General features: G+C 36.4%; 1 protein-coding gene across 1 annotated transcript in view; it reads right to left on the bottom strand.

Moving 5' to 3' along the window:
* The window catches only part of LOC145676739 (uncharacterized), a 100,638-nt gene that overhangs the window by 58,209 nt on the left and 29,381 nt on the right, over positions 1–13,048 (bottom strand). Inside the window, exons 3-4 of the mRNA XM_081747550.1 lie at positions 10,478–10,692; positions 2,693–2,836 (exon numbers count right to left, since the gene is read on the bottom strand). Coding sequence (XP_081603676.1) covers positions 2,693–2,836; positions 10,478–10,692 — 359 coding nt within the window. The remainder of the gene's footprint in view (positions 1–2,692; positions 2,837–10,477; positions 10,693–13,048) is intronic.

Genomic DNA, 13,048 nt, shown 5'->3' with positions numbered 1-13,048 from the left:
TCTTATGATATTTAATCTCTGGAGCCTTGTTTCGGCGGCAGATGCCAATAAATATGAAGCACTGAATAGTTAGAATCAATTTTGAGAAAGATTGTCCTAGTCAACGCCTTTAGCGACAGCAACTTATAGTTTTACATAAATTACATTAGGTTTACAATTCATGAAGAATTAAATAAGTGTGTCGAAATGTCGTGGGCTTTCAATAAACTGTGTCGTCAGTCAAAAAGGTTGGAAACCACTGTTCTAATGTACGATTCTGGTCACTCAAACTCAGTGGCGAAGGGTGATGGTTTCAAGAGGATACGCCTAATGTTATAATAATAATAATAATAATAATAATAATAATAATAATAATAATAATAATAATAATAATAATAATACCTGCATTAATTATCTTGTAAATTAATTGCAAATATCAGTTTTTCTTCTCGTCAAATATGTCTATTACTTTCTTCTTGAAAGCTGCATCCTTGGCCAATATCCTTCAGCGTTCATTTCTGTAGCGATAGAAGCCAACGCACTAAGTTTGTCGTTATTCATTATATTCCTCCGGAATGTTTTAATTTTCTTCAGGATTTCCATTCGCTTGTCTCACATGGTGTTTGTAGTAATTGGAATACCGTACTTAAGCACAGATGTAACAAGTGAAGACATTCTACGTACACTTCTTGCACGCCGTTTGATGAGCTGTATCAGCAGTAAAAGTGGATCTTAAAAGGTAGGGGGACGGTAGGTAGCGGCATGACGTCCCGCCGCCCCCTGCCTATCTTTGCCCATTGTAATTTTTTTAGGAACTGAGGGGACGCCATACATATTTTTTGGAGGTAGGGGGACGACGTCTGATTTTGTACGTGTTTGCGTCAACGTGACGGAATAAAGGGGAATTAGATTGTAGTAATAGGAGTAGCACCTTCAGAATTGCTTGCTCCAGTTTTTGCGTTGCGTTAGACTCCGCAAAATTAAGCAAAGTTGGTACGGAATGGGGTTCACGTTCTCTTACTCTTTATTTGTTTGACATATCAAATCGAAATCGAAGGTCTCGAGAGAAACGTTTTATGTAGAAATGAAAGTCGATAAGCGCTGAGGCAGGTTTCTTACGCAGCTTATTACCAACACGTTCTCTCACGGGATTTTCTGAGTAGCTTGGTGGTAGTTCTACTGCCGTCTGAGACACTGCTCGGTGAGCCTCCCAGCTAACCACGATTTCTTTATCGAACAATTTTTTTAACTTAAAAAATATCATACATTCTGTGCAAGGAAAATGAATTAATTATAAATTATAATTTCTGAAAGTAAATGGGTAGGCCGGGCCTCAGGGCCTCTTACCACCCTTCGCCACTGCTCAAACTGGGGCTGACGTTCACTTGAGGTGAGCCTCATAGCCACCTTTCACGCAAAACGAGCACACAATGCATATTTATTTAAATTGTATATGTGTTGTAAAACATTACGCCCTTTTCGTAGCACAAATTAAATACGTTCAGATATGCGAGCGTACTATTTCCACTGACTCCAACTTCGTTTCAGTTTTCGTTCACGTTCACCTTAACATTTTACAGTGAAGAAAATAAAATTGAACTTTGGTTTTGAAAACTGAAACCAAAAATCGATTTTGAAAACGAAATCGAACATCGGTTTTCCGAAAAATCGATTTTAACAGCACTAATCTCTCACTTCCCATGCCATACACTGTTGTAGAGTCTCTGGAACGCCCTATGAGAGTCATCTACAAAAGTATTCGCTTTAATAATGGTCACGGAATTCGACATGTTCCTAGTAGTCTATATCATTGCTACTAAACTCTTGCGTATGCAAGTGCATAGATCACACTAATGGTGCCTCATTCTTGCAGTTCCTAGAATCTCTTCATGATCAGATGGCAATTATGTGCACGTTCTGTGCTCAGCCACAAATAGGCCTAACGGTGCAAATTCCCCTAACTCATATAATAACAGGTGAGTAAACTATGTTTGTTCTTTGTGTAAGCTATACTGTCATCAATATTTCGTCATGACAGTTTATCTTGCTGATTGAACTGAAATTTATTTGTATTTCCGGAACATTTATATAGATAAGCTACTGTATTAAGAAGAGTAAGGAACCGGTTGGGACACTGGCTAAGAAGGAATTGTATCATGAGGGACGCGCTAGATGGTATGGTAGCAGGAAAGAGAAGAAGAGGGCGAAGAAGACCAATTATTGGACGATATCAGAACAGAAAAATCGTACATGAAGGCGAAGAGGTTAGCGGAAGACCGTGGTGCATGAAAGCTTCTCAGTTGTGACAACTGACGTGCCAACAATGGCAGAATACCTAATATGATATATAAATCAGTCATTTCTAAGCCCGACAGTATGACGTAGAAATTGGGTTTTACGATTAGATGGAGAGAAAGGTAAAGGTCGAGCACAAAAGAACCTTAATGATGTAGATAGGTAGAACGAAATAAAACAAGGTTGGCAGTGTTCAATGGGTCATTAATTCACGAGTAAATGTGTCTGCAAAACAATCGATTACGCCTTGTTTGCCTGTCACGAACGTCTTCTATCAAACGTTTGGTTTTGCTGTTTTTTAGCGCTTACTGAAAGCTCGAGCAACAAAGTGTGATGTCACGGAGTATGCAGTTAGAAATGACTGACATACGTATTTACAAGTGATCAAAACGAAAAAAAAAAAAAAAAAAATACTTACAAATGACTGCGAAAGACCACAGGAATTTGGCTATTATAAGCAAAGCAGAAACATTATAATATGGTTGTTCCAGTGGAAAGTGGACAGCTACAATCCAAGCCAACAAGAAGACAGACTTGAACATGGAACCCAGGTGCCAAACAACTGAAATAAAAATTAAATGTTGAGAAATAATACAATTTTATAATGACAGCTTTGAATTTTTTAAAATCTAATTAAAACTTTGAGATTTATGTTGATCTAATATCTCAGGTTATCTCCTAATGGTCTTTGAGCATACAGAAAGAGCAGTCTTGGGAAGTAACGTAACGCAAGTAACGCGTTACTTTTTAAGTAACGTTTCCTAGTAACGCGTTACATTTTTTCCAAAGTAACTGTAACGGTAACGCGTTACAAATTTTTAAGTAACGTACCTAGTTTGCGTTACTTTTTCCGCGTTACATTTCGGATGAGTAACTACAATATATTATTTTTTTCAGAAACAAATGTTTCTTTCCTGTAAGTGAATTTCTCAGAATGAAACCATCAAGCATGAACTACGTATGTCAGTGACCGACAGTCACACATACAGAGAGAAACAGATAAGTTCGTAGCGCCACTTGTTGTTTTTGGAAGATGAGGACAGCCTTAGGGAAATCACGTGTACTGATTGCAAGCACCTGGAAGATTTTGTCGTAGATTTTGACAGCTCGAAATCAATACATTCAGTGAGTGAACTAGGAGTACAATGATACCGTTAGTCTATTTTACTTTGATTGGTGTTGTTTTTATAAAGTTGGAGAACAAAAATATTTTACGGTTCGAACATTTGAAAGAATACTTTTTTCTTAAGAGCTGGGGATGATGGTGGACAGAATTTAAAAGTAAAGTGTCTGAAGTGCCCCGGCGGAAAATATTTATCAACAACCAGGGTGCCATAATTAACGGTTTACAGTAAGGGGTTAATATGAATAAACTGTGTTCTGATGAGCAGGCCTACTTTATTACTAGAAAATAGTTTGCTGATAGTATGTAATATTGGAGTTCTTTCAGATCAGATTGCTTATCCTAGAGTCCCGTTGATTATAGACTTTGAAACTAGCTTTAAAAAGCATGTATCGATTTTAGAGTTACTGGCAAGTTTTGATTCACTCCCAGTTCATGTGTTCTCATTTTATTAGTTGTAGTGTAATGTTTCCTATATTCTGTATTTTTAATTTTACATAACAACATTGTTATTATTATATAATTAGTTTAGCAGAATAATAATAAGCAATCACTTTTTCTAACGCATAGGGATGAGCACAAGTCAAGCTAAAACTCGACTCGACTTGAATTCAAGTCGAGTTTCGAGTCGCGTCAAAGATAATATCCTCGAGTCGAGTTCCGAGCCGATTCAGTTTTTCGCGTCGAGTTTCGAGTCCAGTCGAGTTTGATAAATGGCTCTTTCATTTTAACTCGTCTTGAAATCATGGCTTGATTACACTGGAAAACGAAAGCCATGAGAAATATAAGCAAAACAGTAATATGGAATACTTTTAGTGTAAGAGATTCTTTATAACAAGCTTAGCACGGCTTGGCTCAACTGAGAAGATGGCTCGAGCCGGCTTACTTGGGGTGAACCATCGGCTCGAAGTGGCTTGGTAGAGATGAGTCATCTGCTTGGTTCGGCTCAACTGAGCCAAGGGCTCTAGCCGAGTCGGTTGGGTGAGCTGTTGGCTCGGCTCACTTCTCGATTCGGGTCGTTAGTGAATGAGCTGTGAGCCGAGCTGCTCGAGTTATTGACAATCCTAAACCCGAGCCGAGCAGTTGAGCCGAGAAGATATTTGACCAGTGCACTATAACTTTTAACAGTGTTTGCCTCGAGCCCGAATACTCAATCTAGACCTTCAACCTAAATTCAGAAGCTAGTGAACAATGTCCTTGACTCCTAGAGTTCACGACTACCGCGGTTGGCAATCAACTAGTTTTTCAGTATTCAAATACAAACCGCCTATCTTTCATGTTTATATACAGTGTTGTTATAATTAATAATAATAATAATAATAATAACAATAATAATAATAGTTGTAGTAGTGTCATTGATAATAATTATACTGTCTATGTAATATACTTGAAGAATGTACTCGAAACTACACGCCGGATTTGGCGGGACCCCAATTCGAGTCGAGTTGGAGGAAATTTTTCGAGACGAGTTCTCGGTTGGAGCTCAAAGATATCTGTTTCTAGTCGAATCGAGTTTCAAAGAAAACTCGCTCGTGTCCATCCCTACGAGTAACGCAGTTATGGCATTTTATCAATGTTACATTATATGATATTGTTCATATATCAAGTAAAAATTTGTCCTTGCATTTACATAAAGCGATTCAGGACGTGAATAATAATAATAATAATAATAATAATAATAATAATAATAATAATAATAATAATAATAATAATAATAATAATAATAATAATAATAGCGGTAGTAATAGTAGTACGGTAAATTGAAATCATAATTTTTTTCACATTTTTAAAGTTTCGGACCTAAAAGTAACGCGTTAGTAACGCGTTACTTTCGAAGTAAAGTAACAGTTACTTTTTTGTTGCAAGTAACGCGTTACTAACGCGTTACATTTTAAGAGAAAGTAAAGTAACTTGTAACGCGTTACATGTTTATAAGTAACTTACCCAACACTGAGAAAGAGTAAAGAAATGGATATGCCTTTGTTTAAGATGTAAGTTTCGTATTATACTTACATTCGTCTGCCGACTCTAACACGTGTAAGGAGCCGAAAAGAAACACAACCATTGTATTTCTTCTGAATTTGCAAGTGTATGTTATAACGTCATCGACTTTATTCGCGTAACTAACATTATGTTATTAACTGTCAATATCAAAAAACAAATTATTGTGAAGCAAGTTAAGTGTTGTGTATGCAATCAAGTGGGACATATTAAGGATTGTTGCTTTTTCTTATCAAATGCTAAACTCCAAAGAAACCATTCCCCTTGAACTTTAATTAATCGTTTACAAAAGAACAAACAAGTTACTTATTTCAGTTACGGTTTGTGGAATCTCGAATTCATGCATTATTGATTATGCTTCTTATACAAACCCGATAAGTAAAAGGTTTTTGGATGTTCTACAGAATAGGGCTCAAGTGCACATTCTGTCAGCTAGTTTCACGACAGTGGAAATTGGTGGAACGGTGGTAACAATACACCAGAAGGTAAAAATTGCTACTAACATTAGTAGTGTAGAACATAATTAATTTACGTAACGAATTGCATTCCTTTCGATCTGTAGTTGGGTAACCAATTTATTCTGGTCCATAAACTGGTAATAGGCATATCTGAAAGGGAACTTATAATGACTTCACATAACCTTACAGCTTCATTACATTGGAAGGAACACTTATTACTTTCAACAAGCTTTTACGTAGATCATTGTTAAAGTAAGTCCTAAGTTGTGTCGAATTAAGTTAGAGCCACTTACTCTCAATCATCCAGACAACCAAGGAAAAGGAAAAATAACAAACCAAAACTACCTCGTCTATATATGACGAAAGTCATTACAAGGAAGGAAGGACAGATATGGAGCAGTGAACAGAGCAAACCAGAGGTAGCATCAGTTCTACTTAATTATTTTGTCATAATAATAAATTTATTTTCAGGGAATCGGAAAATGAATGAATACAAAATGATAAATATTTAATTTGTGTAGGTAATACAGGTAAAAATGAGATAAATCATATTGATATTTCTCCTGTATTGAAAGAAAAATACCCGGAATTCTTAAAGTAAGTACAAAATTTATGTTTCTTATCAGGACGTTACGAATGATTCCTTAGTTGAAATTAAAAATTTAATGTATGAAATTGAAGTGGAAGACCCCCACTTCAGGTCGATTACAACCGTATCTGGTTTAGGCCATAAGTTAAAAGAACCTGAAGATCATGATAATGAATTAATAGCTGAAGGTTCTTAGAGAAAGTTCCTTACCCTTCTTATTCGCCGTCATGCTTTTGGAATGAATAACACTAAATCTAAACGGTTAATCATAGTCCACACGGAAGTAAATAAAAAGTAAAAGTTACTAGCCTCATGTGTCCTCATGTATAAGCTACTATAGCCAATTCAGTGCACGATACTCTGTTTTCTTGTTTGGATGTCAGAAAAAGTTATTTCTAAAGAAAATTTTTGAAAATGGTAAAACACAGGAGAACTATGTGTACTTCTACACGTTTACTTGCTTACTGAAAGTTACTGATGGGTTTGCGGTGCAGCTCATTTGTCGATTTGTGCTAACGAACTTTATGCACAAGAGATTTGGAGATACAGCGAGTAAGGATTTTGAAATGTTTTGTGATGATTTCTTAACTCATTCTAAAGATATAGAAACTCTCGAAGCCTCCAACCCTGACAAAAAAACAATTACATGCTAGTGTTATTTAATATATCATATGCCCCTTTCCATTTAAAAAATTCGACTTGAATCCAAGACGGTAGTTTTTAAGATGGCGGCCATGATCGACATACACACCAAAAGTTGCAGTTCTCACCCAATATTAGTTGCCATACTCACTTTTCACTTGTTCCCTTCCGGCCTCAGATTATAAGGGTGCTCAAGGACTTTTAGACTCACCCTGTATTTAAATACTTATACACATGATTTATTGCTTGTGTTTGAAAATATTTCATTGGGCATTTTATATTAGGTATAACTGAAATCGTGAAATTCATCCTTTCACTTTTGGCAATTTTATGTTCAAGTTGTAATCATAATAGAATGTCTGAAAGAAATCATGCAATATATTTCGTCATAATCGAATAATTATCACGTGGTTTATATTTCAAAATTGTTTTGAATGTACACGTGGAAATTTGTAACTAGAGGTGGATTTTAACACCTAATAATTGATGAATAAACGAACATTAGGGTTAATTTTGCAACTTCAAATAAGGCATATGCCAAATTTCGTTAAAATCGGATAAATGGTACGCTGGTGGACGCTTTCTCCTTGATCGGAACCTACACAAGAACTTGGTGACGATCCAAAGCTCTTTGTAAAATTGATCAGCAAACATTTATGCAAACTCTAATCTGTAATTCGAGTGGAAAATATCACAATCAGGAATAGGAACTCGTTTTGCTAATTAAAACCGACAATTATCAACCCAAGCTATATCTTTCAGTAGCACATTATAGAGATTAAACTCTTGGATATTTACTGTAGTTCATTAGTCCTAGGAACGACTGAGGTTCGGTAAGAAGGATTAAAATTTGCAAATCTATGGAGTCTAAACATGTTGTAAGGTAGACAAATTACATGGCTACAAACAAAGGAGCTTGATGTTACAAACCAAAGTAAACTTTCTGATAACTGAAGGGATCGAAAAGGGATCAGATACTCGGAATAGATTTCTTATGATGCCAGTGATGGAGGTTTGGCATTATATTAGGTTTATCCTTTTTTGTTTTAAAGGTGAGTTACAGCGTAAGTAGGCATTGTTTATAGGATTATACTAGTTCAAAATACAACTCAAACCAGGCGAAACGGGTAAGAAAACTAAATTGTTACGCAGAAGGGAATCATGCAGTATTGCCTAGCCGAGCTCCAAACTGGATGCTATAACTTTTATAAACTAGTTCCGAAGCGCGTTGTGAGTACTTTGTAGCCAGACAATCTTCATATGGTTGCCCAAACCTGGACTGTGCAGTGTACACGTGTAAACAGAGAGAGCCAGAGTCTGAACAGAGGAAGAATGAACTTCGATTGTTAGCTTCCTAAGGAGGCCAGCAGTTTCTGGGGCAAACCCAGGACTGAAACCACGCTTTCAGAAGAAGATGCCAAGACAAGTAAACCCTAACGTCACTTCCCTAAGTAGACCAACAGTTTGTGGGGTGAGAATGAAATGAAGCAAAACTTTCATCAATCGATTGTTAACTTAGTTAGGTGGATAAGGTAGGATAACTTCATCAAGATGTTGGAGAGAGTGTTTGGTAAGGAAATTATCTGACATCTAACCCAGGATTGAAGTCGCATAGCATATTAGGGTTACTCGTTCAAGTAAGCCATTCAGGGTGACAAAATCACGAGAAAGCCGAAAAGTATGTCATGCGCAAAGAGTCCCAGGACATAAATTTTAACTCTTGAGTGCAATAGTGTAATAGGCGCAAAGCTGCACGGTAGTTCGAAGGTCTGGCATCTTTAATAAGTAAAAATCACCGTCTGCAACGAAGACGGTGTAATAATCTTAAAGAGATGTGACTGGTTTGCACACTGCGTTAATGCAAAAAGTCGGACATGCTTAGTACAGTAAAGTTCCTTCATGTGCAACAGGGAAGGCGTTATAATCCTTAGATTGGTATACATAATCTGAGATAAGTAAAATAATGTGAAGAGTCGTGTAAAGATGTGAAGCGTTGTGCACAGGTGTAGTTGTTGGTGCAAGGGAGCAGTTGAAGAAGTATGTTTGTGTATGTTCATCCATACTGGGGAAGTAATATAGATTTCAAGTCAAGATTATCCATGTTGGGTTAAAATGCTTATATATTGTCACATGCCACAGATTTATATAGAAGAATAGTTTTAAGTAAAATTCTATGTTAGATCGGAAGCCAGAGTTATCAATGTAATTTGTTGGGAAAATATATGTTGCCTCCTGACATGAAGAGAACCTAGTTATTGACTCTATTGGACTCATTTTGTTCAAACTATAGACATAGGATCAGATATAATAAATCAGCGCAGTTATAAATTCATCCTGTGTCGGATTCATGAGCCCATAGACAGCCTGTTAAAATACCAGTTTGATGCGATAAAATGGAAGTAATGTTTTTTTTAGACACTGAGGCCGCTGTTTCGGTCATTGGAGCCTCTCCTTGGGAAAGATGGTTCTTTCAAGGACGTATTGTTCATTACGAAGGCATTTTACACAATGCAGAGACTTCCGCCATTCCTTTGGAAGGGTAGGTAATTGTAAATGTTGATTTTAGATGAATGCAGTGACAGCTTTCGCTTATAGTGTTAAGAAATAATCTTCCAATACCTATTCTTGAAAGGAAGTGGCTAAACTTCTTATTCTCGTCTTGGAAATAACATTAGTTGGACCTTTTCAGAATGAATCATTGCAGTCTGTTGCTATTACCAGCTATAATCAAAATCTTGTAGCTGCATTTTTGAACCAGATTTAAAAAATTGAATTTGTTTTTCAAAACAATATTGATCAAACTGTCAAACGATTCAAGCTATCAATCTCCCTTCACCAGGATGTTATTTCGATTTTTCGAAACCTATACAGTTTACCTTATGCTTTAATGGGTTCTGTCAAAACAAAATTATATACAGTAAATTGTTATTCTAAGATATAATTACTGTATATGTCAAGGGAGACGAAATAAAAAGAAAAATATTTCTTAACTATTAGCGTGCAAAGAAAATCAGTGCCAGTCGATTAAAAAATGGTTTTAAAGATAAGGATTATGAGTTCGCATTATTTCTTGATATTATCAGAGAAAACACTGAGCCTGACGAAATCTGTCTTGGATACAAAGTTAAGGTAATCAACATTTAGAGTAGCAGTTGAACCAGAAAAATTAAAAGTAAAAAAAGTTTGAAAACCACTCAGTTGCTATTTGACTATCAGAAGTAAGTACTTCCACTGTATTTGAGATTATGAGGTCTTAGAGAACCACAGTTTGCTTGTTGCAAATCTCCAGAATATTGGGAATCATGAAATGTAATGGGGTGATGTAGAAACGTTTGTGTATCATTTTGAATATAGCTTTCGTTTTCATTAGTGCATACAGCACATACTTACATGTATAATATCTCTTAGCGATCATATTATTGACCATCACTACGAGCTGTAGAAGTAGCATAGGAACGCAATAACAGAGGGCGGTCAACATCATCAGTTGAAAGAGGAGCATCAGTTGTTTATTGGCGTGCATAATCAGTTCTTTCGCTTTCATCTCTTCACTGTTCTCATACGCCAACTGACAAGATCCGCGAAGTCTGAGAACACGCTTAGCCCTGGATAGAAAAGAAACAACACAAAGTATGAGATTATTTCCATACGCATATAAGAAGTTAACCAATATAAATTAATATTGGAAAGTAAATTTATCCTTTAAGATCACTTAACTAAAATAAGCACCCTCGAGTTACAGCAACCTAGTTGGTACTCATTCAACTATATGCCATCATCTCCAAATGATATTGTTTCTGCCTTTCTAAATTGTAGTTCTCCACATTCATATTCAAGAGAATCCTCAAATATATCTCAGTATATCACAGTCCCAAGCTCGCAATGAGAATCGAATCCAGGACCATATGTGTTAATCAATCAGTTACACAGGACCACTAGTCATAACTAGCGTCTAAATACTGCCAAACTAACACGTACCGAGTAAGATTCATAAGTTCTATGCGGCACAAGCCCCAAACAGCATAAGTTATCAAAAAATGGACAAAAGTCCTAAATTTTGTGTCTTCTGCAGTTTTGAATTTACGCGATCTAGAAATAGAACAGGCGAGGTTCAATGCAGTTTAGGACTTGTGCCCTTTAATAACTATGCCTTTCCTTTAGAACTTGTGCCGTTTAGAACTAGGGCATACGAAGTTCAATGCAGTTTAAGGCTTATGCCGTTTAGGACTGCTCCGTGTATCTCTCGTACCTATTGTTAAAGTTATAAATTATACATCATTAACGATTACCCTTAAGAGAAAGTCCAATTGAATTCTATCATTCTCATTTTCAAATTAATAGAAAAACAAAAAAAAATGAAATATTTCAGTCCCAGTATTATGCCCTATAGGCTAAGGGAAACAATGATTAAGGCAAGTGAATGATGTCGGAAGAATTGGTGGAGTGAGAAAGTGGAAGGAAACGGGAGTACCTCGAGAAAACTTATGGACACTTTGTTGTCTACCACAAACTTACTTGGTCGAAAAACAAAAGAGAAGTTCTTTCTATTTTAAATATGCAAAAGGGTGTCCATAGATTTTTACAGATTTTGATTCGCATAACATATGCAAATCCTCTTATTCATACATGAATATTCCCAAAATAATTTGGAAAAGCAGGCATTGGAAGGTAAGTAGAAGGAGGGGAAGTGTCAGCCTCTGACGAGCATGCAACCACATACACAAATTTTATTCGTTAATATAAACAACAATAGCAGTGATAGAAAAGTGGAACACGTTCTGGAAGAAGGTCATTATGGTCGTGCATGTTTTGCAGCACTCTTTCATTACTTATATTAAAAGGAAAAGTGTCTATCTAAGGTTTTCAAATAAAAACAACTACCATTTTGAAAATTCATTGCGGCAAAACCCCACTTTTATTTATGCCCAAATTTTCAGAATATGTATTTCAAGAGGTCTTAAAAGTCGGTAGTATTTTGGTTATTTCATTACGATAGCAATTGGACATATGCTATTAAAATCAATTTTGATTTAAAGCAACATGAATATTGTGCGGACATAAATTTATTTCCAACTTCCAACCTGTACGTATGATAACTTCTTTGGTACGTTATTGAAGTGGTACAAAATCGTAGCAAGGTCCAGCACCCCTTTTATTCTTGCTACGATTGTTAGTACAATAGACCATGAAACCGTTATTAGTGCATTTTGAACTTCAGGCATTTATGCGCAACAGCTGACAATCTGGTTGGCAATCTGAGATTCAAAATGAAGTTCAATCACACCATTGACGTAACTACCAAATTTCCATTTTTATATGCTTGGCCTATATCTATGGTAATATCAGAGTTTTTTTCTGTTGTATCCAAGAACTTCTGTCATGACTCCGTTCGTCCATTATTAGCCCTTAATAAAATTGTAAATTAGATTGATTCTCATACTAATATTATACCTATTTATGTGACATATATACCTCAGATGGAGCTAGTTTACCTTCTTGAGCCTAGACAAACCATAAATTCTGTTCGCTACATCCAGACACTTTTGAAGCTCCGTCGTTCCTTGCGTCATAAACGTCCTGGAAAGATCATCCTTCATCAGGATAATGCGCGTTCGCATACTCCACTTGCCACTATGGAGCAGATCAAGAGATTTGGATGGGAAACACTTCCACATCCTCCCTACAGCCCCGACATAGCATCTTTCGACTACCATCTATTCGGTTTTGAGAGGGAACAGATGCGAGGCCATAGCTACGAGACACTGGAGGATATTCGTCAAGCAGTGCGTCAGTGTTTACGGGCAGTTGGAACGGAATTCTATCGCAAGCGTATTTTCAAACTTGCAGAACGATGGGGAAAATGTGTGCAAAAACAACGGAGACTATGTGGAAAAGTGAAAGAAAGGTCTGTAGATTGAGATGATATATTTGGTTTCACTTACAAATAAAGATTACGATTGT

Source organism: Thermobia domestica, unplaced genomic scaffold (assembly GCF_964235325.1).
Source record: "Thermobia domestica unplaced genomic scaffold, izTheDome1.hap1.1 HAP1_SCAFFOLD_319, whole genome shotgun sequence".
Classification (NCBI taxonomy): Eukaryota; Metazoa; Arthropoda; class Insecta; order Zygentoma; family Lepismatidae; genus Thermobia; species Thermobia domestica.
Note: the sequence above shows the minus strand (reverse complement) of the source record. Positions and strands in the feature narration are given on the sequence as shown.